The 27,624-nt window shown below is 37.5% G+C and overlaps 1 protein-coding gene across 1 annotated transcript; it reads right to left on the reverse strand.

The window, feature by feature from the left end:
- ankib1b (ankyrin repeat and IBR domain containing 1b) lies at nt 1-27,354 on the reverse strand. Its single transcript, XM_058746900.1, has 20 exons — nt 27,165-27,354; nt 23,743-24,007; nt 21,334-21,634; nt 20,211-20,393; nt 19,902-20,019; nt 17,921-18,129; nt 16,135-16,223; nt 15,883-16,027; nt 13,312-13,478; nt 12,347-12,435; nt 12,093-12,223; nt 10,904-11,038; nt 10,679-10,765; nt 10,318-10,384; nt 9,925-10,070; nt 9,664-9,842; nt 8,591-8,642; nt 6,267-6,378; nt 3,249-3,292; nt 1-3,156 (listed from the first exon to the last, which is right to left on the reverse strand). Exons 2-20 carry the CDS (start codon nt 23,928-23,930, stop codon nt 2,386-2,388), a joined length of 3,213 nt encoding a protein of 1,070 aa, XP_058602883.1. The 5' UTR covers nt 23,931-24,007; nt 27,165-27,354; the 3' UTR covers nt 1-2,385.
- Nucleotides 27,355-27,624: the final 270 nt, after the last annotated feature.

Here is a 27,624-nt window from a genome sequence, read left to right on the forward strand (position 1 = left end):
TTTTACAACTGAACTTGTCTTAGCAACTTTATTAAGATTCACACTCAAATCGGTCCAATTCATTGGCCAAACATCACACATTTGTATTTTCCATATAAATTGGGAATGTATCAAGTAAAGATTATGAAAGTGCAAATACCATTTCAAGGATTAGGTGCTTAACAATATAAAATCTGTAATGGGTTACAAAATGTGCTTTTCTCCCCCCAACAAACAATAGCCACCCAATACCCCAAACAATAGCCTTGACACTTAAACGGTCTTTTGTCAAGAAAACATGATCTAGTTTTATTTTAATTACTTAATGCACAGCATACTGTCACATACAGGACAACTTCTGTCATTCACTTTTTTTGTTTTTTGTTTTGTCATGTTTGGACAGATCTACCATATGCTTCATTTAAACAGACATTAGCTCCACCTCCACCTTTGGCGACATACATTAGTCTGAAGAAATACTGCGATTTAGTGAGCTTAACCCATTCTGATCACACATACAAACTGTACATACAGAAAAAAATTCATGTGTGCACTCCCCCAAACTTTGACGAATGGAATGATACCAAAATACCACTTAACGGTCAGGTTTGCCTTCATTTTCAGTTTATGCAGTGCAACACTGCATTCGAACATTAGGTCAGAATCAACACACATATGACATCAAGCCCACAGTAAAACATCAGGCGCCTGCTCACTCAAAATCGCCAATATAACGGCAAACCTATGAGCTAAACCGTGTTATTCCATAGCTGTAATTTTGTGCAAATTTTCTGAAGTGCTTAAAACTTAGTGCTGCTGTGATTTAGTGGTTTTAAGTTGGGCAGGTGTTCGCAATGAAAATCGAAGCAAATCAAAAACATTCTGTTAATTTGTTTAAATGGCTTTGAAGAATTATTTCAGCAGACATGTTTTAAGTAATAAGCAAATATTGAAAAGTGGCACTGTTATTACAGTTTGATATATACATAAAAATATATATTGGCATTCATCAATTTTTTTCGTCATCACCAACTTTACCTTCATCTTCATTCATTTTTAAGGACATTCAATTGTAAATAAATAGAAAATTTATTTCCATAATTTATTGTAGAGAAATACCACAGTTAAATTAATCGTAAAAAAATCTTAATTGTGGGTGAGTTCCACCATATGTAGAAATGTAAATCTGAAGCTAAAACAGCTTCTGGCCAACACAATGAAATGCCTTTTCCTCTACCGAAAGATATAGGGATCTTAGATATTCTTAGAGGAGAAAATGTGGTAATACATTTTTGAAAAAAAAAATAATAATAATTAGAAGTTTCTATTAGAGATGCACCAGGAAAACATCTACGGATTTTTACATTTTTAAATTTGAGAATTTGATTTTTACATGTGGCCATGTGGAAACCACATCTTAACACACAATGAATAGTATCTCATTAAATATAGATCAATTTAATCCGTAAATGTGTCCGAGTTCATTTAAATAACTGCTTTAAAAACAACCCGGTAGAAGGGGCCAGAGGCATGCTAAAGGACAACCAAACATGTATAAAAATGTCTTTTAAAAAACATTGAGCTCAGTTTGCTTAACCACCACCTGAAAGTACAAGTACGATGTGTATTGGATCTTCCCACACTCTGGGCTCTGAGCACAAGAGAGCGGCTATAAATAAAGAGAAGTTTCACAGAAAAGGCACTGTGATAAGTTGCAAAGACAAAACGTTTTCCACATCCGGCGCGGAGCTCCTGAACCGAGTTTAAACTCGCCGGTACTTTCCGTACTAATTAGCCAGTGACGGATTACAGTGATTACGTTTGACCAGAAAAAGAAAAGTCGACTGCAACTAGAATTACTGTTGTTTTAGTTTCTGTGATTATCAGCCCAGCTCTTCTGAGCGTGATGCTTTTGTGTACTTCTCTAATACTACAGGTCTAGTTTAAAGGAAGGATAGTGTACTCGATAAGGCGGCTAGGCCCTCAGCAGCAGGCACGATCAACACACCGTCCACTTGGCGAGTGCTAGCCAGTGTTTTTTGGCACCTACAGTATCTTTTACATCCTTTTTAATCAGGCAAACTCGCGCTGAATACCGTCCTGTTCTATACAGTAGATTTTTCGGACTACCTAACTTCCTGTCGCACCTTCATAGCTCTTTCTGGTTCGGTTGTTGACTCTTTTAAAAGTGTTTAACACTCCAGGAACGGAACGAGTTTTTTAGTGAGCAAACAACACATGCCTCGTAAGCACAAAGGCCTGAGCGAGTACTAAGCGAGTACTCAAAAACGGTTTCGATTTCTACATATCTGACAATACAAAGCTTCTCGTCATGATTAATCTTGTTCCTCGGGTTCAGCTACTTCATCAAAAAAAGTGCCTTAGCTAGTAAGTGAAGTCAGTATTTCATACAAGATGTACTTGACCCTCCCATTCAGAGGAGCTACTGCTAGGCTGGTCGGGGTCTGAGTCACATTTTGGGGTGTCGGAGTGACACGGGTTCAAACCACTCGGAGTTTCGCCCAACTCGACAGACAAAGCAGGAGGCACCGGACACATATCGAGACCTACCAGGTCTAACTGTGTCGGCCTGATGGGCTCACGCTCGATAGCGGAGTCGAACTCATGCTCTGCCTCTCTATCGCCCCCCGGTGTCCACTGTGGAACGGCACACTCGGTCGGCTCTGTTGTCATTCTCGCCGACTGAACGCCAAAATCACCTGCTGAAGGAACCAAACTTATATTCTGCGGATTCATGTCGTGAAACCAAGCCATGATGTTGCCTAGAAGGTTGGCGTTGTCTGAATTGAAATCAGAGGTTTCTGTATGTCCCAAAGGAGCTTGGAAGGGGCCCTCAGTGGACTCACAGGAAGGATTGTTGAGATTGTCATAACGCAGAGGGACATTCTGGCCACTGATATTACCGAGCTTCTTTAGGCTGTCACCCACCTCTAACAGCTCGGAGCTGCTCAGGGCAGCACGGGGCACGTCTATCCCGCACAGCACCGGGTCCAGCCGTGTGGGCAGGGATGTTCCGATGGCCCCCAGAGATGCTTCGTTTGCGAGGATCTCTTGAGCATCAACACCAGCACCGCCTGCAGTCAGCCCAGACTCCTGCAGAGAAAGCTGGATGGCCAACAAGATATTCGGATCATCCTCATCTAGAGAACTGTGAGGCTGAAGGGAATAAGACCAGACTCAGTTATACTCCCAGCTGAGGATTTGTGACTTTCCACCACAAAAACTCTGTTAAAAGGGTATCAACTCACCATGGGCAAACCTGGTCTCTGACCACCACCAATTTCTAGTGCGTCTGCAAGAGAAGAGAGAAATGGAAAATCTTTTGTTTAGTTGGATTACTTGTGCAGTTTTGCTTTTTTTATAGCAAGGAATATCTACTCACTGCAAAATCATTGATATCAATAGTGATGGTGTGAAAAACGCAAGGATTTGCAACCCACTGCAAGCCACACTGAGTATTTCCTTCAGCCATAAATTATACATTGGCAGCATGACCTTGAGTATTATTTGTTATCATTTGTTAAATACATCAGTTAAAATGAACTAACAATGAACAGCATTTCTTAACATTTATTAATACATTTTAAAATCAAAAGTTAAATCTGTTAACATTAATTAAAGCATGGGAACTAACATTAATATGAACATTTTTATTAAGTAACATTAACAAAGGTTAACAAATGCTGTAGAAATATATTGCTCATTGCTAAATCATGTTAGTTAAATTAGACCTTACTGCAAAGAGCTCCAGTCTGCATCTGTCTATCCAAATATACATGGCAAATATTTGATGTAATTGAGGGATTAAATACTCATCGTGTTGTATTTCGGAGCACAAGTGCACATGACTGAGGCCAACTGTAGGCTGATTATTGTGTATACATGATGGACAAACCTGAGCTACAACAGCATTATCTAGGTTCATTAGTCTGACTTCACAGAAATCAGACATAAGATTCAGTGTTTCCCATACACTGATTTATTTGTTGGTGGCCCACCACAGTATCAAGACTGGCCACCAAAAATAGATTTTCCAAAAGGCTTTAACTTCATTGAATAAACATGAGCACTGCACGTTTCAAAATCAAAACACGGCGTGGGCGTTTTAATATCACTGTATCTCTGAAGGAAACCGACTGTCTTCAGAAAATTTTCGATGTCATTTTCATTTCATCTTGCATGTAATGCCTGATAAAGCAGCGTTTGTGAGTGGAGAGCTGCTTTGTGTACAGCCGATACCGTGGAAACCACTATTTCTGCCACTTCAAAAGCGCCTCCTGCTGGCAGAGAATAAATTTGCATAATATATTTTTCCCTCCAGGGGAAGTGCCGCCACACATAGAGTGTAAGTCTGTGGGAAACACTGAGATTTCAGTCAAATTACCTTGAATGTATGAAATCAAACATGTAAATGTATTTATTTTGAACTATCTTTTATGAAAAAAATATGTGCATTTACCTGTACTGAATGCACACTTATAGTGTTATTCAAATCTTAAAAATATATTTTAAAAGTTGCACTGCAGTTATTATAATATAAATTAAATAAAAGACCATTTGAATGTACTTACTTTTTCATGACTGTTTCTTATCACACTTGCACTAATGTCGAATGAAATGTTTTATATTTGAAATCATTGTACTTGATTATAATTTTACCTATAGTGTTATTTTACATTTAAAGTTAAGGTAATTTAGTTGCTATTTAGTTGCTAATTAGCAAACCTCTTATTAACACTTTGGCTGTTTGTTTGTACTAATAAAGCACATATTCTGATAACATTCATGATAACACGCGCAGCACGTTTTGTTTCAATGGCGCAACATCTGAGTCCTTCCTTGTCAGCAGCGGAGTCAAAACAAGGTTGTGACCTCGCGCCGACGCTCTTCGGCATCTTCTCCATGCTCCTCCAGTACGCCTTTAAGGACTGCAGCGAGGCAGCGGCCATGACCAGACTGAACCAGATGGTCTGGAACAACACCAACCTCACAGTGAAGACCAAGCTGCACGTCTACAAGGCCTGCGCGCTTAGCACACTCCTCTATAGTAGTGAGACATGGACCATTCACGCGAGGCATGAGAAGAAACTCAACAGCTTTCATCTGAGGTGCCTGCGGAGTATTCTGCACATCCAGTGGCAGGACAAAGTACCTAACACAGAGGTTCTGGTATGCGCCAGCATGAGAAGCATGTCTGCCATACTTAGTGAGAAGCGCCTTCGTTGGCTCGGCCACATCAGGAGAATGGTCTCTGGCCGCATTCCCAGGGACCTATTGTATGGCGAACTGGCAGAGGGCTCACGACAAATTGGACGTCCACGACTGTGCTACAAAGATATCTGCAAGGAAGACATGAAGCTGTCCGATATCAACATCGGCACGTGGGAGAACTGTGCAGAAGATTGCTCCGCCTGGCATTTCACTGTCAGACAGGACGTACAGAAAGCCGAGGAAACCAGGAATAAAAAAAACCTTGCTGCAAAGACAGCCAAGAGGAAGGAAAAGCAACTGCAGCCTCAGCTGGCATCATCATCGTTTATCTGCAGAAAATGCAGCAGATTGCCATTCAAGAATTGGGCTTTATAGCCACTCGCGAAGGTGCAGATAGATGGAATTTCATCAAACTGGAAGCCACACCATCGTCTCCTGAAGACGGAAGGATGCCAACTGAATCCTACCCAATATCTAAACTTAACAATTACCTTAATAACTACTAATAAGCAGCATATTAGGAGTTTATTGAGGCAAAAGTCATAGTTAATGGTTTGTTAATAGTAAGAATTGGACCTTAAAATAAAGTGTGATCAAAGTTAATATATTTAAAATGTACTAAATAGCAACTTCATCAGTAAAAATGTGTAACTACAATTCTACTTAAACGTATACTTATCACACGTTTCAATAGAAAATACATTAAAGTATATTTTAGTTTTCATAAATGCTTGTCAGTACATTTGGCAGTACACTTCAGCCTACTCAAAGACAAAAGAAGTGTTTTGGATTTGGATTCAGTCAGAATTACAGACTTGCAAAGTGTTGGCCTGACAGACATCTTTTCTTAAACAATGAGGAAGAAATTCACCCCATTCATTTGTGGTTATAAATGGGTTTATGGTACAATTTCTGCTGACTCCAGTGTGCAGAGGACAGCAAAAAAAAAACTGAAACTTTACCTGCAGCTGCTTCAACTACGGAGCACCACAATGCATATATGTATATAGCAGCAAATATGGGCACCAAAATGAAAACACATTCACAAAACGTACCTAAAGTGCTGTGGCCTGGGTCATCAGGGTCGGGTGTGTTGCTGCGGAGGCTGGCCATGTCTCCTCTCCTGCGCTGCCTGTGTCTGCGTCTGTACTGGAACTCAGCATACGCCTACAACACAAAACCGCACACAACACCATTTCAAAGCTGCTTCAAGACAAGTACCAACATTCCCACTGGACCCTGTGAATAAAAGTCAGAATCTCAGAGGAACCCTACACCTCTCTACAGGAATTCTGCTGTGCGGCAGCATCAAAGTTCAGGGCTGTTGGCATCGTCATGTCAGAATAACAGACAGACGCTTTGAGTAAAGTCAAAAAGCCTTTTAAAGGAGTAGTTCAAAACAAAAATGAAAATTATGGCATTATTACTCACCTTGTCATTTAAAACTCTTAAGGATCATTTTTAATAATATATAAAAATCTCACAAGCCTACAATATGGCTTCAGAAGATGTAAATAATAGCTTGTATAATATAATATAATAATATGATATGACATGTTATTGGTGTTTTATGTCCTTAAAGCTCCAATCTCATTCATACTACACTGCCAGTCAAAAGTTTTTGAACAGTAAGATTTTCAATGTTTTTTAAATAAGTCACTTCTGCTTATCAAGCCTGCATTTATTTGATCCAAAGTACAGCAAAAACAACACAATTCTGAAATATGTTTACTATTTAAAATAACAGTTTTCTATTTGAATAGATTTTAAAATGTAATTTATTTCTGTGATTTCAAAGCTGAATTTTTAGCATCATTACTCCAGTTACATGATCCTTCAGAAATTATTCTAATATTCTGATTTGCTGCTCAAAAAACATTTATTATTATTATTTTCAAAACACCCGAGTACAATTTTTTCAGGTTTCTTTGATGAATAGAAAGTTCAGAAGAACAGCATTTATCTGAAAAAGAAATCTTTTGTAACTTTATTAATGTCTTTACCATCACTTTTGATCAATTTAAAGCATCCTTGCTACATAAAAGTATTAATTTCTATAGACGTTATGTAATGTTTAACCCACTTCATGTTGTCAATAACAACAAATTAAATATATTTTCTTTTTCTTTGCATCTACATATCAATATGATACAAGATTATCCTATTTAAATAAATGTGATAAACGAATTAGGTCAAAAGTAATCTAAAAGTAATCAAAAAGTAGTCTGATTATATAACCAACAAATGTGTAATGTAATGGATTAAGTTACTAATTACAGCTTTTGTTGTATCAACTTGTAATTTGGAATCAGTAACGGATTATAATTTAAGTAATCTACCCAGCTCTGTGTGTCAGTATGATCTTGATCTATTTAAGATTTAATTACCAATCATAACTATTCTGCACTTCTTCCAACTTTATTTTTCACCAAAGGTCGACAAACTCCCAAAAATAAAAAAAAGTCTTAAATTTAACCAAACCGAAGCTGCATGCAGTAAGCATGCAATAACAGCAGCAAACTCAAAGAAAATATACATTTAGGAAAAACATTCCATAGAAGTACCGCTCAAGCATCAATAATAAAAAAGTTGAATAAAGTGCATCACTATTATTCCTCTTTCTACAAGCCATAAATCCAGAGCAAAATGAAACTGTGCCATAGCCTGCATACATGATTTCAAAAGAAGAGCAGCGACTAGCAATACAGACTGAAGTGGTAGCCTGGTTCACCTTGGAACGTCTGCAAAAACGCATATTTCATGACCTTTCATGGAACAGTCAAAGCAAAAAGCAGGAAACTGCCTTTTGAAGTTACAACACCAAAGGCATCTTTTAGAAGACCATGTCGGGATACATTAACAGAAAAGAAAAAGATCTCGCTTTTCAGATGACGTTAAAACGACATCAGAATTCTTAATCTGGAGTGCACAGCAATCGTTTGAAATATATGAACAGCTGCAATAGAGTATGAACAGAAAAACTAAAACATGCAACCAAAAAAAAAGTGGACAATGACATTAGTGATGGAGTGTACATGATAGGTGCCATTCCACTGTTTATTTAGCCGTTCCTGAGATGGGATCTAATGAGGATTCTTTAATACCTGCGGATGGCTTCCTGTATACTGACAGTGCTCTCTCGGATCAATTCCTCCGAGAAAGGCATGATTCCTCTGGATCTTTAGATTAGAACAAAATAGCGGCACACTGTTTAACATTACAGGTCTTTACACATTCACAACTGCTGCAACAAGACTACATCTTGTTCTATAGGTCGATATGCACTGCCAAAACTTCAGGCACCATACACCAGCTAAGTAGATTTAACAAAGACACAAGCTATTCCCAAAGTCTCAAAACAAACCAAACAAACAGTTACCTCAGGAGAAGCGAAACCCAAGTACTCCCAGTCCCATGTTCCACCAGCAAAACTGCAAACGCAAACAAAAAAGTAGGTTCCATGTGATCTATACACTGTTAGACTGCAAAGGTGCAGTTGTGTTACAAATGAAAAGTCAGTTTTAGGAAATACAATACTATTGTTAAAATACAGTATTAAATCAAAACCCTATTGACCCTATTTACCTTAAAAGGAATAGTTCACCCAAAAATGAAAATTCTGTCAATTACTCACCATTATGTCATTCCAAACCCATAAGACCTTCGTATATTTTCGGAAGACAAATTATGATATTTTTGATGAAATCCAAGAGCTTTCTGACCCTCCATAGACGGCAACACAACTGAAACGTTCAAGGCCCAGAAAGGTATAAGGACATTGTTAAAATAGTCCATGTCACATCAGTGGTTCAACCGTAATGTTATAAAGCTACAAGAATAAATTTTTGTGCGCAAAGAGAATAAAAATAACGAATTTATTCAACAATTTCTCATCTTGCGTGTCAGTCTTCGTTCACGAGAGTACCACGTTTTGTTTTCAATCAGGAATGCACATGCATGCGTTGTACTCTCGTGAATGTGCGGTGGAGACTGACACGGAAGAGAAGACATTGTTAAATAAATTAATTATTTTTCTTTTCTTTGCACACAAAAAGTATTCTTATAGCTTTATAGCATTACGGTTGAACCACTGACTATTTTAACGATGTCCATGTGACATCAGTGGTGTGACATCATCCTACCTTTCGTCTCAGTTCCGTTGATGTATATAGAGGATCAGAAAGCTCTCAGATTTGCGGGTTTTGAACAACATGAGGGTGAGTAATTAAAGACATAATTTTCATTTTCAGGTGAACTATCCCTTTAACTTCATAGAAATGTGTTTTCTATGTCTTTGAAAAATATGGTTTAAAACTGGTTTCATATGGTTTTTAACAAAAGTTTAAATTTTCTAAAATTGTTTACTATGACCATCAAATATATTTTTCAAGGTTTCTATTTTGCTTTTCAGTCTATTTTTAAGCAGTCTGTAATTCAGGAAGAGACTCTTACCTGCGACGAGGGGCTTCGGGCGAATCATTGGGAGCCACACCTCTTGCCACGGAGGCCAGAAACTCCTGCCTCTTTTGCTGCACCAGGCAGGCAGCGCGGATTATCTTATGACGAGGCGTGCGGAGGTAAGGCCGGTTGACTTTCTGTGCAAGATCTTCAGTCACCATTTCCAAGTCAGTCTAACAAGAGGAATAAGAATATTAAGTCGTCGCTAACTCCACAGTAAGCATTTCCCATAACTACCATGTGTGTGTTACTAACCTGCATAAGTTCAAATATTTCCTTTTTTGTGCTTTTGGGCTCCAAAAAGAACCCATAAGGGTAAGAGCACTTGAGAATACGACGAGTCTTAAGTAGTTCATGCACTGCATCTTCAATGAAAGTAGTATCTGGAGGGCCGCCTTCTCCTGCAACAACACAGTAATACAATATAGGAGTTAAAATCTAATTTAAAAAAAAGTCTACAACAAGTATTAAACCTGGTCTACTGATAATGGAGAAGGAATCACTATGTGAATGGAAAAGCAAGTTAATTCTCTATAGAGTACTTCTACTCTGTAAATTTTACAGACTGATACAAGGTTGACCACACATTAACATAGCTTAGAAATAATTTATTAACATTGATTAAATGCTTGAGGTTTTGCATCTTACTTCCACTCAGAACTTTGCTAAGCTGTTCCATCTTGTCTTTGGCTGTCTTAAGCAGGCGTTCTTCCAGCTGCAGGAAAAGATAATACAGATAAAAACCATTTGAATCATCATGTCACAACTAATGTCAGTCCACAGAATGCCAAATGTCTGTTTACTGACCATATGATACATAAACGCCAGGTAAAAAAAACAAAAACGGTGGGTGGTTATTTGGTTTAAATTGTATCCAGATGATTTCTTCCAGTCAAGGTGGTTTTTGGCCAGACTAAGCTACATTTTGAACCAGACTTCATGGCATTTATTCAACGACTATTTGAAACTATTTCAAATCAGGCAGATCTTTGTAGACTTTTTTTTGTACCTGGTAGCTGTGCTCGTGATTCTTAAACCGTGTGTAATAGTGCATGAAGCGATCCAATTCCTGGAAGTTCTTGTGTTTCTTCTCAGCCTGCAAAATACAAAACAAACAAGCAAGCTCAGGCCCAACCATACTCAGTTGTGAGATCCTTTTCTTTCCTCATTATTGAAAACTCTATAACAACTCTTACAGACAAAACAGCATGAGCATGCATGTAGGAATATGTACCTCAACAGTCATCTCTTTAGACTGCTCCTCCACTTGCTGAATGACCTCATAGCGTGTGCAGCGGTAGTAACCTCCCGTAGAGGAACTGTGTTTTTTCCACTCTTCCAGACAGATCCAACAGAAATCATACTTGCACTGTACACAAATACATTCTTGATTAACAACACCTACATTAAAACTAACCATTGGTCTACTTTTATTATGTCACTAGCAAATGCATATAGCAGTCTAGCAGGCAGCACACTGGGAGTTGTGGGATTCTGACAGCAAGGATTAAGTGTGTTGCTAGGAAACAATCTCTCACTTTTTATTTTTGGAGTGCTAGTATTTGCAATGTCTTTCCCTGTTTAGTAACCTTGTTGCAGGATTAACAAGATTGAATTAACAGTAATGCATTCCTTCCTAAGGCACACACATTTCTTGTTCTTTAATCAAAGAGATTTATCAAGATTTTCTCATCAATTATTTTAAAAATGATTTAACATCCATCCACTGTTGCAGAGGCAGAACTTTAGAAACAAATTTTAATCTTAATAACATTCAACTATGATTGTCCTAACATAAAAAGCCATAACGACAAGCAGCAAAGCTTAAATTCAATGCTCTCATATAATCCTCACTGACCCTTCCAATCAGGTTTTCATCCAAAATTCCAGTTTTGACACTCTTGATTTACCCGTTTCAAGGCTCACAGCCATATTGGTACAATTACCTCTTGGTTTACTTTTTACTGGAAGATAATATTTCATTTCCTTTGAGAAACACAACTCTCACACTCAGGGAGTCCCCCAGGGTTCTGTTCTTGGCCCCTTCGCTTTCATAATCTACAAACTTTTATTTGTCATATCACCAACCATCACGGTCTCAGTTATCACTGCTTTGCTGAGATTTATTTTACCACCTCTTCTGATAAACACCCTCCCACTCATTTCAGTCAGTGGCACTGGGAATTGTCTTAAACTTAACACAAACAAAGGAGATTTAAAAGTAAGTGGGCCGAAACTCAGATTTGTGTATCGATTTTAAAGTTTTTGTCAATCCCTTTCAAACTTCCTTGGTATCATGTTTGACCCTTTGTTCACACAAACTCTCTTGTCAACCCTGCATTCTACAACTCTGAAAAACTCCATGACTCCACCCCATTCTTAACCTGGTATATACATAAATCTATTATTATAACACAAATAACCTTGGCACATTGCATGTGGTTACAGCCCTCATTCTTCTGAATGGGAGATTTGCAGTTGGCACAGGATTTGGAGTTGGTGAGTAACCACAGGCAGTTGGCAGCATCTTCATACGCCTCACTTACACCTGCCACTGAAATGGAAAAAGACAGAAATAAAGTTGCTTGAGGTCCAAAACCATTTTTGGACAGGTAGGAACATTACTTTAGGATATTTATCTTAGTAGTCACTGAGAAGTACAGCAAAACAAGCTCACATTCTTCTGGTTTCATATCAGTGACTTTCTGGAGCCACATCTTCCAAGTATGGCAGTCACATGGTTCATGGGCCTCTCCATGGCACTCCCTGTGGGGAAAAACACCAGTGTGACGTCAGGCCTAAGCATGAAGGAAATTCCATTTCTAGTGAATATTTTATTTCTATTCCATGCATTTTAGTTGTTGGTGGTGGAGTGGCTTGTGGGGATAAATGTGTGTGTCAAACATGAGTGAAAGATTAACTTATGCTAACATATGAACATGGCGTAACATAAATTTTTCGATCTGTTCCTTGTACCCTCCAGGTTCAGGAGTTTGAGATGTTCTGGTTTAACATTTAGCATTGGATTTTCCCAGATATCTACTACCCAATTAGGACAGAATGGTGACCTACCAGCTGAGAACCACTGAAATAAAACAATGCTGGCAGACTGTTGACCACAGAGGCCTTTTAAAATGGCAGCTTCTTACGTATTAGATTCAGTCCATATTTACTCAGACAGATTAAATGTGTTAGAGAGGGGAGGGTGTTTTGACTCAAATGTAATGCTCAGATCTGGCACAGGCAGTGATGAGATACGAGCCCACTGTGTGGGTGTGTGTATATGTCTATGTGTTTGTGTGTTGGGGACATAAGGACCAGAGCTGTGGGAAAGAGAAACTCAGCCAGCTGCATCACCAGAGACCACTGTGAGCAGAACATTCATACAAACACACATTCTTCCTTCATTTATATATGTATGTAACACGTGTGATCTTTTCGACAATGTCTCTAACATAATTTGCACTGCTAAAATAAATAAGTGCAGAATATGAGTCCATTACAAATATGATTAATATTATTTCAGTACTATTAATATCTGTCCTTTAAATCATGTTAAATCATGCAGTGAACTGGAGATTTCGTTCAGAATTATAAATGGTATAATGGCTTGAGAGATTTGCTTCAGTGACTGGCGCTGACCAACAAAAAAGATGGCCCTTGCCACAGTCCACCGCAGGGGCCTGGAGGTGAGGAAAACTGAGCGGGTCAGAGGTGCTGGCACCTGGCCCCTGTCCAGCCAATCGCACTGCTCTATCACAGCCAGCCCGCGGGCACCACCGGATGGCAGGATTATTCTCCACAAATGCCTGAGGAAGAACAAGAAAAAGAGTAAAGAGGAGGATGGAGAAAAATAGAGGAGAAAGCAAGCGAAGGGGCATTTAATACGCAAAACACCGCCTTATTCTTTTAATATGTGGCTCTCTGCAATTCTCTGATTCTGATGTGAAATTACTAAACTGCGTATTTGACCATTTTAGATGGCAACATGCAACATTCATGTCCTCTTTTGGACATGAACAACAAAAATTGGAATAGAATAGTGAATTCTTTACTTAATGGTTTCTGGCTCTAGTAAAATAGCCTTGAAGGACTTTAGTGCTAATTTTAAAATAATAAATTAAAGCAAGAAAACAGAATCACTGGTTATAAGAACAACAAACCAGCAAGAGATACAAAAAGCTAGATAAGGGGTAACCTAAAATAGAATAAAAAGTTAACTAGCTGCTGATTAACATTAAAAATATATAAACTTACATTGTTATATTATACTACTCTATAGTTCAACAATATTGTGAAAATATTACAATTTAAAATAACTGGTTTCTATTTTAATCTATTTTAAAATCTTCAGCATCACATGATCCTTCAGTAAACCAGTAAATTGCCTTCATTGCTTTCATCTCGCTTGTGATTTTTGAGAGTGTGCGGACTTTTTTCTAGTATTTTACATGATTCTTACATGAAATCATTCTAATATGCTGATTGGTGAATAATTTCTTATTATTTTCATGTTGAAGACAGTTGTGCTGCTGAATATTTCTGTGGAAACAATGATACATTTTAATCTGGATCCTTTGATGAATATAAAGTTAAAAATAACAGCATTTACCTGAAATGAAAATAATTTGCAATCAACTTTTAAATTACTTTTGATCAACTGAATTCATTCTTGCTGAATAAAAATAATAACACCTTTTTAAATAAATGTTATTGACCCCAAACTTCTGAATTGTAGTGTGTTAACACTGAAAATATTTTATTACCAAAGTCTCTCAAGACAAGTCATGTCACTCTGCGGCCATCTTTGAAACGCCTCTCGGGCATGCTAGCGCAGCTCCTATCTCTTTGAATGGGGAAACATCAAATTCTCCAAAACTGTTCACTAAGCTTATGATTCAATTTCATATTTGAAATCACCAAAGAAATCTGACAACAACTGTATCATAAAATGTTGTTTATTTTGCTCAAATGGCGTTATAAAAAGCTTATTTTTCAGGCTAGATCAGCCAGCCACATCTTGGGTATTCTTTAGTCTTTGCTATTACGGTAACACTTTACAATAAGGTTCATTAGTTAAACATTAGTTAATGTATTAACTAACATGAACTAACCATGAGCAATACATTTCTTACTATATTTACTAATCTTCGCTAACGTTAGTTAATAAAAATACAGATGTTGTTAGTTCATGTTAGTTCACAGTGCATTACCTAATGTTAACAAGATTTTAATAATGTATTATTAAATGTTGAAATTAACATTAACAAAGATTAATAAACGCTGTATAAGTGCAGTTCATTATTAGTTCATGTTAACTAATGTAGTTAACTAATGAACCTTATTGTAAAGTGTTACCGCTATTACCTTTAAGCTTAATATCAATAAAATTTGAACACAATAAAATAATTTTAACTTGTCAAAATTTCACATTTATATATTTATTTATATTTATTTGGTAAGTACATGTATGTAATAGGCAGGACAAAGTACAGTCCAGGTTTCCCAAGATTTATTCTGCAATAAAATGATCAACTGGCTGTACATTATTCCTTAAATATAATCATTGTCAGATGAAATTAAATGATTTATGAATTTCTGTCATGTAAAAGTTTGAGAATTTGCCATAAAACTTTGCTGGTTAAACAACTAATCAGCTAAACAACTAAATCAACTAAACTAAAAATATTTTGTCCTTTCCGGTTCATCTAATTTGCTGAGTCTTGTTATGATGCTGGGATCAGAGTTAATTTTTTACCAGAAGTCCGTTAGTACAGTCTGACCCTAAAAATGGCTACAACAGAGCTCAGACGCCCCTGTGGAAGATTCAACATCACCATGGCAACATAATGAAAGGCTTGGGACTCCACAGCGTGAGAAGCGTCATTCTCAGACATTCTCAGATGAGAGCCGCCATTGTTACAGTTACTTCAACCCTCTCAGCTCCCATTTCAATGCTCTACCGTTCTGGACTGACTTCACAATAACACTAAAAGCATAAACTCCGCTGAGAGGACTGATGTGTGTGACTGGAAAACCACCTATGAACGCAGAATCACAGGGTTTGAATCAAAACTGGGGCCTAACATCGACTGGCTGCTGAATTGCTTAATCTATCTTCCCGTTTAACTCACAATATCACTAAATAATACAATTACAACAGTATCTACGAACATAATTAAGACTAATGTGCATCTAATCATGTAATTATACCTTGATGTCAAACTGCAGATAACGTTTGTCCATCTCTCTGGACACAATGCTCTCAATGACCTCAACAGGAACCAGCTGGAAGCAGTCATAGGCTGGGCAGAAGATATTGTGGGCCTCCCCCTCCTGAATCTTCATATTCAGAAAACTGCCAAGGGCAAAGCACACATGATCGTTACAGCAGTAGTGAGAACTGACGGTGATTGTAATGTGACTAAAGTACTGAATCAAAGTCTCCAAAGAAAACACCCTCACCTTTCCCAACATCCTCTGCAGAACTCATGACCACATGGAATATCAACAGGCTCCTCAAACATGGAGGCTGCACACATACAAATGCCACACTGACAGAGGAGAACAAAACAACATTTGTGAGAAAATATCTACATAATATACCAAGCTATCAAATACATTCTATACATGAAGCAGTATAAAAAGCATCAGAATAATAAACGTTTGATAAAACGACCTTTGCCCATTTAATCTCATGACAAACTACACTATCCAAGAAATTTAGTCAAACTCCGCATGCCTATTCAATGATTTATCAAGTTAGTTTCTAGCATAGACTGTTACTTTATTGTGAAAGTGGTGATCATGCCCACGTTTGTCGACTACAGGGTCTTTTTATTGATACATGAAAGAACCGATTGTGTTACGACATACTGAGACTGATCGCTCATGAACCAAGCTCGCTTCACAAAGCAACAGGTCTCTTGGAAATTATAGTCAATACTGTGTGACATGTTGGTAAGTTTGTGTCCAAATCAACTATACTTGATTTTTAACTAATCTGTCATTTTAGATTACGCTCCAAAAGCACTTTTAGCACTCAGGGTTCGTACACATTTTTACCAATAAATTTCCATTATTTTTTTTCATGACTTTTGAGACCATATTCATGAACTAATGTTCCATTATTTTACAATAAGAATAAAAATGCATTCAAATTTATCATAGCATATGTTAACTAAAATAAATGACTATTAATGCTACCTGTTTGCTTTCTATTTGTTTTAATAATAAGAGCAAGCTGCAACTGCGCCAGACGTTATTCCACGTAGAGAACATATCACATCACATCACTGAATATTGTAATTTACTTAACCAATATTATCAGTTAAACCCAAGACCTGAATTTCGTTTTGAAAACTGTTTTGATCTAACAGCAGCTACAGTATTCAGGTACAAAAATCTAATAAACTGTAAATTAAAAACAGATTAAAGTTACAAAAGTTATTCAGTCAAGAGCAGTGAGTGATTTTCTGTCTTTTGTTGTTTGATGAACATTAATGACAGACAGCACAGCTTTATTAAGCTGCTGTCACACGACACAGCGAAATAACTCGTATGACACTTGCGAAGCGCACAGAAAACTGCCTTTTAAAAAGACTTTAAAAGATGCAAATGATACATCTTTGTGACAATGCAACAATGACACTATTAGGCAAGTGACAGTTGTCAACTGTCCTAAAACGTGAGTGAAAGTTTTGTATCGCAGTGTGTAGCAGCTCTTGTAATGCAGACGAGATGTGCCGATGTGAAGCAACTTCGAGAGAGTGAAAGAGAGAAGACGCTGTACAGCTGAATCACTCACGTGGTTTTCAAATTACTTGTTTAATCTGACAGTTTGTGTATATTTATTTAGTCATCTAACCTAAATATGCAAAATATGGAGAAAATGTTGTTAGAGCAACATTTTCATATGCAAAAAATATTTAGGATTATCTGTAGGTTAAAGTTCAACCTTGGTATGAATATGGATTTATAGATATGCACTGTGTAACAAGATTTTGAACAGAAACATTTATGTTTGGTATCCTTCGTACAATACTTATTAAGAGGTAGTAGTAGAGGTAAATGTATTTTCAGGGGCACAATGGTTGTGAATGACTGATACAGTTTATGAGATTTGAACCTCCAACCTATCAGTAGCCCAGATCAAACCCCATGGCTACACCATTAAGACTAACTATTGTATATCACTCTGCACAGAGGAGGCTGTACAATCACTAATAGAGGACCAAATCTGATCCCTCACCAAGGAGCGATCATCATCAGCAGGGGTCAGGCTGATCTCGTCCGGGGAGGTGATGGATGACCGAGTGGTGCGAGGCGTACGGGGCGAGGGCAGGGTGTCCCAGGTGTTGTAGCCTCTGGGCGGGGGAGTTGGCATCTGAACGCCTGAGCGCTGACAACAGTTTTCAGCATTAGACATCCAAGCTTCCAGGAGTTTCTCTCTGTCCCAGTCTAAATTTCAAAGGGAAACTTGGGTCAGTATGCATGGAGAGAGAGAAAAGAAAAAAAAAAAAAAAGCTGAGTTCAAGAGTTTCAACAAGACTGTTCTTCTGGGTAGGTTGTGTTCACACAGGATATGAGAGCACTTGATTGTCTTGATATGAAACCTGCCAGTCACGGCTGGTATACTCCCACATGGGAGGAAAAAAAGGAAGTGAAGTATGCTTTTAGCAATAATAAGTAACCATTAAAAATGCATGTTAAAACATTCAATACTTAAAAGGTGTAAAGACATTCACTTCTTTTTTAGGCTGCAGTTTCCTCTTCTTCTTGTTCAAGGGGTGGTGGCGACATATAAAAAGGACATATACTTTGATATCTTTGAATTAACATATCGGTCAACATCAATGAAGTGTGCTGGGGTAAGAAAAGATAAGAAATGGCACTTCCCAGAGGAAATCCTGGAGACAGATTCCAGATGCTGAAAGCCAGATAACAGTCTAAAGTCATAACAAAACACATAAACAAATAAAACTTTCTTCCAAAGAAAGAGGCAAGATTTTCCCAAATGTAACCTGCTAGCCAAATTGTTTGTGCTCTACCATCGTAGTTTCAGGAGTCAAGAGTGTGAATTTGGGTTTAAGATTAAAAGAAGGTGAAACTGCATATTTGAGCCTCAGCTGGCGGTCTCCAGAGAGGCCGTGGCAATAATAGCAGCGCACATGAATCAGAGCTCTGCCCTTTTCTCCCATGGGCTCTAGTCATCTGGAACAAGGCCTGCTAGACAGGCTGCTCACATAATTGGAGATTATTAAAGAAAGCACTGATCCAATTATGAATCTTGTGCCAGAGAGTTTAGCAGCTCTAAACATGAGTGCTCTTGTAAAATTAAGGGGAAGGAAACATCTAGGTCTGCTTTGTGAGCATGGATGCTTTTCAGATCTCTCCAAGGACAATACCATACCTGTTTCCTACAGCTGTTGTAAATGCACATGAGGCTATGTTCTTCATGAGTTAGAAACTGGAAGGATTGCGTCAGAACGAACCTAATAAGTAGGCCTGCACAGAATATATGCCCACAGATTTACAGAGAATTCAAATGGCCATCCCACACAAAGTTCTACAAATTGCCTGCCCCTTGAATGTTTGTTTGCTAAATAATAGTCGGAAGCATGATATCCATAATAGTCAGAAGCACTGTATCCGTTCAAACCAAATTACAAGCCTTATCGGGTTTTTGAATCAGGTGGATGTGGAATGAAACAAGAAAAATATGTTTGATGATTCTAGGTTAAAAAATAAAAGATAAAGTGTCGTAAGTAATTCATAGTAAGTAAGATGTTGTTGTAGTAGTTAAGTTTAGGCATGGGGTCAGGTTAAGGGATCTAGAATATGGTCATGCAGAATAAGGCATTAATATGTGCTTTTTAAGTACTAATAAACAGCCAATATGCTAGTAATATGCATGCTAATAAGCAACTTGTTAATAGTAAATAGTGTTCCCTATTCTAAAGTTGTTAAGTTTAGGTAATGGGTAGGATTAGGGATGTAGAATATGGTCATGCAGAATATGTGCTTTATAACTACTAATAAACAGCCAATATGTTAATAATAGGCATGCTAATAAGCAACTAGTTAATGAAAATTGGTCACTATACTAAAGTGTTACCAGCAAACCAAACCAAACCGAGTTTTCAGCTACCAACTCAACAAATTTTACAAAAATTCTATTTGAGCCAGCCAACAGCAGTGAATATATCTTTGAGTGTTTGACACAATCGTACCATGAGCTCGAAGAAGAGCCTCTGCAGTGAAGAGAGGAGCTTGCAACATATCTGCCGTCTCCACTATCAGCATGTCCTTTAGTCTCCTGAGGTCCTGCACTCGCAAACCTTCATAAAACTGAAACACAGTAACAAGGTTACGTGTTAAACATTGAATCATAGCCAAATCAGTATTCAGACATCAACATCAAACTCTATTATATATTTTGGTGTAAAAAATGCAGATTAAAATCTGACACATCTGGACACCAGGGCTTGAGGCAAATGTTAATGTCACAAGACATTCCAGAGTTTATTTGGAGAGCTCACCTCCCTGCGGTCTAAGGCTGCATACTCTGCCTCAATATCCTCTGCATGGGGGTCAGTGGAGAAGACCATCTGAGACTCCAGATTGAGCGCAAGCTCCTTATGGTGCTGCCTTTCTGCACAGTCACATGGGGTCTCCTTATTTTCATTCTCTGCAAACAGGTCTGCACCACGCTTCACCAGAAACTGCAGAAAGAGGGAAATACTGTTAATATACAGAGGAAAGATCGATAGATTAACGGGGTCATGACATGAGGAACCAAATTTTCCTGAATAAAAATTTCCTATGAAGATAGCATACAATACCTTTTGGAACATACGCAATTATACACAAATAGCAATACACAAACGAAATGTAGATGTGGAAGAATTGTCAAGTCAAAGTTTTTTTGTGTGTTTGAGTTCAGGTAAAGTATTGAAGATGCATTGCAGGAAGTTTCAAAACGTAAATCAGTTATATTTTACAATAAAATTTCTATATGTTAATGCAACAATCAACATGAAACAATTAATAAAAATGTTACAGCATTTATTTTTAACTTTTCAAGATGTATAAACTAGTTAACATTAGTTCACCTCACCTGTTATGAACATAAACTAACAATGAACAATAGTATATTTATTAGTAACAATTTATTTTAGGGTCTCTTAACTAGTTGCTTATTAGCATGCATATTACTACAATATTAGCCATTTATGTATTAATATTAGCATGCTGTTCAATGCATGCATGTATAATGTATTAACTTATGTTAACCTCATTGAACCTCATTATAAAGTGTTGCCCAATAAGCACTTTTTTAGAATAAAAACTTTTTAATCATTTCTATTGTCAAAACAAAGATCCCCAAATGTTCCTGATCAGCGATCTCAATTTCAAATCACCTTGTGTCAACTAGCCAGGTGGTCAAAAAAGGTAACCAAATGACTGGAGATAGGGGTGTGCAATATGATATTAACATGAACAATTAAAATGTCTCCAGAGATTGCTAGTGCTGCACCTATTCTGGTGTAGTCAGGTGCTGTGTCCAAAAACTGTTCCCTATTCTCTAGAGTTCACTATATGGAAAGAGTACTGTGAATCTGTGCATGTATCGACACTGTTATACAATTGTGCGATATGTACCTCCACACACATCTTCATCCCTGAGGCAGCAGCGTAGTGTAGTGGTGTGTTTTTCTTGTTATCGGTGGCACTGATATCAGCACTCTCATATTCACCACGGTCCAGTTTGGCGCCGGTCCACTTTAGGATCATCTGGAGGCACTCAGCCCGTCTGCGTTCATCTTCATAGGGACGGGCCAGTCGCGGCTGTAGCGCCCCTTCAGATAGCAAGATATTTGGCCCCATGCATAGCACATGCAGTGTGGTCTCATTGTGCATGTTACGTTTGTTGGGGTTCCCATCTTTGCTGAAGAGGAAGGACCTGTGAAATTATGGCATGGTGGATGACAAATGAAAGAAATTAGCAGTCATTGGTTCTCAACTGGTTTTGCTTTAAGAAACCAGATTTTAGGGATGTGTTGATAATGAAATTCTGACAATAAAAAAGTACCAATGATTATTTTTACAAAACCCCACCCCACCCCCATATAGAACATATAACTTTCCAAAAGAAAACTAACATGAGTCTCTTTCCAACAGCTATACATTTTGAGCAATACTGGCCTGCTGATTCAGACCCAGAATCTTCAGCACATTTGCAGTTGAAACAGCTGTTTTGCCTTAAAATAACTTTCAAAGACTGACCCCTAAAATTCCACACTTTTTAGGCCAAAGAGTTTCACACTGGGCAGGAAAAACAGCAGAATGTGATGATTTGTGTACATCACAAAACAGTTTGAAAGCAAGAACCAAGGAAATCTTGTATCATTTATAAAAGACTGTTTGGAGCCCGACAGATAGGCCTGTGTATGTGTGTCAGATTCAAATGTTTTGCGGGTCACTGACATAAAAGTGTCTGCAATAAGGAAATGGAATAATTTTGCTTAAAACCAAATTCTTCAAAATCTTCTCTCTGTAATCATGTTGGTTTCATCTGGCTTTGAAAATATATATACCATCTCCAAAAACGGTTATAGTTTAATGACTCTAAAAATGTCATGATTTATTAAATGCATAGTTCACCCAAAAATGCAAATTCTGTCATTAATTACTCACCCTCATGTCGTTCCAAACCCGTAAGACCTTTGTTCACCTTCAGAACACAAATTAAGATATTTTTGATGAAATTCGAGAGCTTTCTGACCCTGCATAGACAGCAACGTAACTGAAATGTTCCCAAGCCCAGAAATGTAGTAAGGACATCAGTAAAACAGTTCATGTGACATCAGTGGTTCAATCGTAATTTTACAAAGTTACGAGAATACTTTTTGTGCGCGAAGAAACAAAAATAAAGATTTTATTCACCAATTCTTCTCCATTTTGGTCTGTCACCATTTTGGAGAGTACCACGATGCATGCGCGTGTTTTAATCTGCATGTAAACAACAAACAATGCAAAAAAATGGCGGAAGACGGTAACTCAGGTGAGAAGAACTGATCAATAAAGTCATTACTTTTGTTTTCTTTAAGCACAAAAAGTATTCTTGTAGCTTTGTAAAATTACAGTTTAACCACTGCTGTCACATGGACTATTTTACCATTTCAGTTGTGTTGCCGTCTATTCAGGGTCAGAAAGCTCTCAGATTTCATCAAAAATATCTTAATTTGTGTTCTGAAGATGAACGAAGGTCTTACTGGTTTGAAACGACATGAGGGTGAGTAATTAATGACAGAATTTACATTTTTGGGTGAACTATCCCTTTAATCATCAAGTTAAAAAAATAATTTAATGGGGAGTCATAATCATTATATAAAAAATGTTTTTAAATATATTTACCCTATGAAAAAAAGTATGAATTCTAATGAATTCTTAATTCATAAATATCATTACATCTTCAGGTAGCTGCCCAACATCACATTTAACTAAAATTGTCATGAAAATGAAAATCGTTATGGTATAATTTCTTGTTTAATGTTTTCTTTTGCATTTTTTCAAGTTGGTTGGAACCCATGATTTGGCAGACAAATGTTTTTAACAATTCCTAAATTTACAGTAACATTTTAATAAGCAGTGAAGCAGAATATTTTTATAAGAAATAATATTAAACTACCTAATATGGTTTTCAGTCTATACCCAAAAATATCAAAAAGAATTTTCATTCAGAAATTTAAAATATTCTCATCATAGAAGGTTTATTCAAGATATTTTATGTTACTTGCATTTTTAATGTATTTTAATAAATTGACATGAGACAACAAAACAGTGTTATTAACCCATTAATCAAAGCTAAAGATAAATAAAAACTATGAAATACAAAAAAACTTTTGTTTTTTTATTTTTGAATGAATATTTGCATCAAAATAAGAAACCAAACCATAAAGTCAATCATTAAACGTCTGGAAATCAGAAAGCCTCTTGGTTATGATAGCTTAAATAAAAACTAAGTAGAATACCAAAATGCTAAATATTACTGGACAAGCTGTGTCTTACCTGAGTATGCGCGTCATGGCATGTCTGGCAGCATAATGGAGCGGGGTGTTATGTTGGTACGGTTCCCCATATGAGGTGTTAGGGTCCAAAGACTCTTTGAACTGAGGGTTGCCCTCGTAGAGCTGATAGGCCAGAACCTCATCTCCACTGATCAGTGCTTTACGGAACTTGGTGGCCGTGTTCCCCATCTCTCGCTTCCCAGCTCTCCAGAACGATCAGACCTCTTCAGCCTGTGGGTCCACAGATAGCCAGCATTGTGCGCTTCCTGGAATACAAGAATAAAGCAAAGAATGTGTCCACTGTACTTCATCAGATAGGAGTCAGCTACATCATATAGTAAACATCGGAAAAAAACTCCAACTCCACCACAAGGCATGTTAATAAGCAAAACTCAAGCCAAAGGAAAATAAATCCTATTTGAAGTTGTGATAAATGTATAACCTTTACAACCACGTGCAGTAAAAATATGCAGGAACAGGCCTGAAGTACTTATTAGAAGCAAACTGACTCCCCACCATTACCAAACAGCACTTACAAAACAAAATCACGTGTTTAACCACATGAGAGGCCTGACAGAAGCAGATGCTAAACATGTCCCACTTCACATGTGTGCCCTTTAGAAGACCTGCAAGAGCGTAGTCGCTTCTAAGAGCTGATCTAAAACAAGCGTATCTATGCCAATCCTTGTCAACCTTCCAGAGAGAAAAATTAAAACAGGTCTTGGATCAGAAGCAGACGGCTAATTGTCTCAACACACTGACTCATTCTCCACAGGAGCTTGCGAGGAACGAAACAGACTTCCTCCAGGAACACTAGGGGCTTCCGGCTCCCTTCGCCAACTGCTGTCAACCTACTGCGAGCAGGTTCTGTCGAGGGGCAGGATTCAGCAGGGCAAAAGTTATGTCCCCACAAATGCCATCTGTCAACATGGACACCTGAGGTGTCGGCTGTATTCATATTTACACCGACTTTGTGAATATAGTATCCCAACAGCAGAAAAAATAAATGGGGCCATTTACAAACACTGACTCAATTTCATCACAGACAGGCAACCTCATGGGTAAAACACAACTCGTCTGGCCTAGTTTCATGGTTAACCTCTTTTGGGTGGTCTTGCTTTGGTTTATATAGAACAATAAGTGTGAACTATATTTTAAAGAGGGGTGTCAAAATGTTAAAGGGATGGTCCATGCAAAAATTACAATTCTGTCACAATTTACTCATCTTGATGTTTTTTTCAAACCTGTTTGACTTTCTTCTGTGAAATACGTGGGGGGGGGTCAGAATTACAACTCTCTCCTGAGATTTGGAGACAGATTACAGGGGGTTAATAATGACTATATAAAGACGGCAGCATCATTATGTTATTTTTAGATCGGTAGGTCCATTAGTAAAATCTGTTGACTTTAGCAATCTTTGTTGCATTATATGCAACTGGTTACTGTTAAAAAAATGGGAAAAAGCACTTTTCAAGTTTTTTTTTGTCTCCAAAGTTTGCATGCCTGTACCTCAAGAAGACGTTTTAGATATCTTAATGACATTTTAGATTTTGGGTCTTAACAAACTTCATTTAAGGCTCTAACTGTTTTCACTCCAGCGATATTGGAATCTCAATTGTTAAATTGTACACACTGTCAATGGTCAAAAACAAAATGTGGGTCACTTTGCATTCAGCTTATACTTTTATCTTTTAAAGATTAATATCTGAAGAACAAATAATTTTGAAACTAGAAATGTATCTTGTTTCCCTGTATCAAAACAATTACATAGAACATACCTGTCTGAGAGCCATAAATATACTTTTTCCAAAGTTTGAGTGCCTGTAAATCAGGAAGTATTAAAAATATCTCTTAATAAACTTAGTAAAGTTCTTAGAATAAAGTTCTTAATAAACTTTTCTTTTGTAATCTCCATTTTTAAGGCCCTGTATGGTTCAATCCCAGAGACAAAGCCCAATGTGACTCAATGTTCAATTTGTGGAATTTTACCCATTTTCGATGTGTGGTCACTTTGTATATGGCTGATACACACTGAAAAGTGTTTTTTTCTCAATTTTGAACAGTCACAACTGGCAAAAAAAGCAACAAAGCTTGCTAAAATTGTAATTTTGACCCTGCAGGGCACTGTAATAGACTTGTCATGTTTAACCTTACAAAAACATATTGCCATGGTAACCATAGTTTCCACCATAAAATGAGAGTTATGTTATGAGTTTGAGAGTTAGTATTACATAAAACCACAATAATTTCAAAATCCCTCATAAAAAAAGTGCACTCACTAAGTTTTTGTTTATTAGATGCTTAGCACCAGCTGTACTTGTTGAATATGTGTAGTGCGAGATGTGAAATGGAGACTTGTTCGTTTTGCACACGTTCATATAATGTACATTTTTGGATTCAATTTCAATCATTTTTGTGTGCAAAATAAGCTTTTAATTATTATTGCCATCTCTGTCAATTGCATAAGGCTAGTCACGTGATGTAAGCATGGCAGCACCCACAAGTGGGCGACCCTCTCCATGTAGAATAAAACAGCTTTTTCTAGAAGCCCAAGTTATGTTGGGCCTTCGCCTTATGTGGATCATTTGAATAAAATTTCTCAAGTGTTTCTCTATGTGTAACTTTTTTTATTAGCATAAAAAGCGCAAAAGAGAGAGATCACAAAACACTTCTGTCACAGTTCGAAGCATACATCTATTACAGCTCTACGGTAGCAACAATAGCTGTAGTAACTATGGCATTTTGGCGCGGAAACTATGGTTACCATGGTAACTTTTGCAAGGGTATTATGATTCGTTAACGTTTAATTTCTCCAGTTGAGAGTGAAATGCTCAGCATGCAGGAAGTCAGCTGTTGTGTGTGTGCTGCTCCAGATTCTTTGCGCTGTTTATAGCCAAACGTCAATTTCCTAGAAGGGGCTGGGCGACGTGTTTACAGCGTCTATTTACACACACATTACATAGATTACACACTCGAATCACGAGAAAATAGCCACTGGACTGTGCGGTCATGTTTTGCAAAACATTATTATTTACGTTGACAAAAATAGTCACCGGGGCGTGTTTTCAGCTGAGTAGCTGGCCACTGTTTCTAATAGCTGGATGGTTTTATTTTCCGTGCATTCTTTAAGGGGCATCTGTTACTTGTAATTATAAAATCAATACAGGAGCTGTCCGCTTTTCTAGCTCGTTTATGCTCAGACCAGTCATGATAACTGAGTTAGCTTGGCAACATGACATTATCCAGATGTTACATCAGATACAGAGTGTTTATATGCATAACTATAACAAATAAATGCAATTTCATCGCTGCCAACCAGTCGTTTTGATGTTATGAGATATAAACGTATTAATAATAATGCATGTCGTTCCAAACAAGTCTTTTCTCCGATGAAGCACAATAAAATTTAGGTAACCAACTTACCCAATTAGCACGACGATAGCGGTCGTTATTCCTCTTTCTGACCCTGAATAATTTAGCGCTTATCTGACGAAACTGTGTTGACTCTAAATAAAAATCTGCCTCTCGCCTTTGTTGTGAACAGTCCTCGGCCGCCGTGAAGCGCTCCTCAATCACGCCGTTGCCTTCTCTGAAATTCAGTATTTCAAAATAAAAGCCCCATCCGTTGCGCTGCCGTTAGAAAAGTACCGAGCGCCGAAAAACAGGTAAAGGAAAGGTGGTCTTATTTTGAATTATGACTTTTCGGAACTTTAGGTACTTTTCCCCACACACAACAGACACTCGAACGTGTTGCTAAAAAGCGAAATATGTTCAAAGTTTACTGTTTATTCGTTTAATTTACGGTTGCACATATTTTAGTGTATATATATATACTAAAATATATATATTATTTTTATGACATCAGTTGCTAAAATAATTTATT

The sequence above is a fragment of the Onychostoma macrolepis genome, chromosome 16 (assembly GCF_012432095.1).
Source record: "Onychostoma macrolepis isolate SWU-2019 chromosome 16, ASM1243209v1, whole genome shotgun sequence".
NCBI lineage: Eukaryota > Metazoa > Chordata > Actinopteri > Cypriniformes > Cyprinidae > Onychostoma > Onychostoma macrolepis.

What these genes read in the sequence shown, in the direction of transcription:
- ankib1b (XM_058746900.1), bottom strand. Translation starts at nt 23,930, where the DNA reads ATGGGGAACACGGCCACCAAGTTCCGTAAAGCACTGATCAGTGGAGAT. An exon ending in TGATATGAAACCAGAAGAAT is followed by an intron (nt 12,224 to 12,346) that starts GTGAGCTTGTTT and finishes TTTCCATTTCAG; the next exon opens with TGGCAGGTGTAAGTGAGGCG. An exon ending in AAATATTTGAACTTATGCAG is followed by an intron (nt 9,843 to 9,924) that starts GTTAGTAACACA and finishes TCCTCTTGTTAG; the next exon opens with ACTGACTTGGAAATGGTGAC.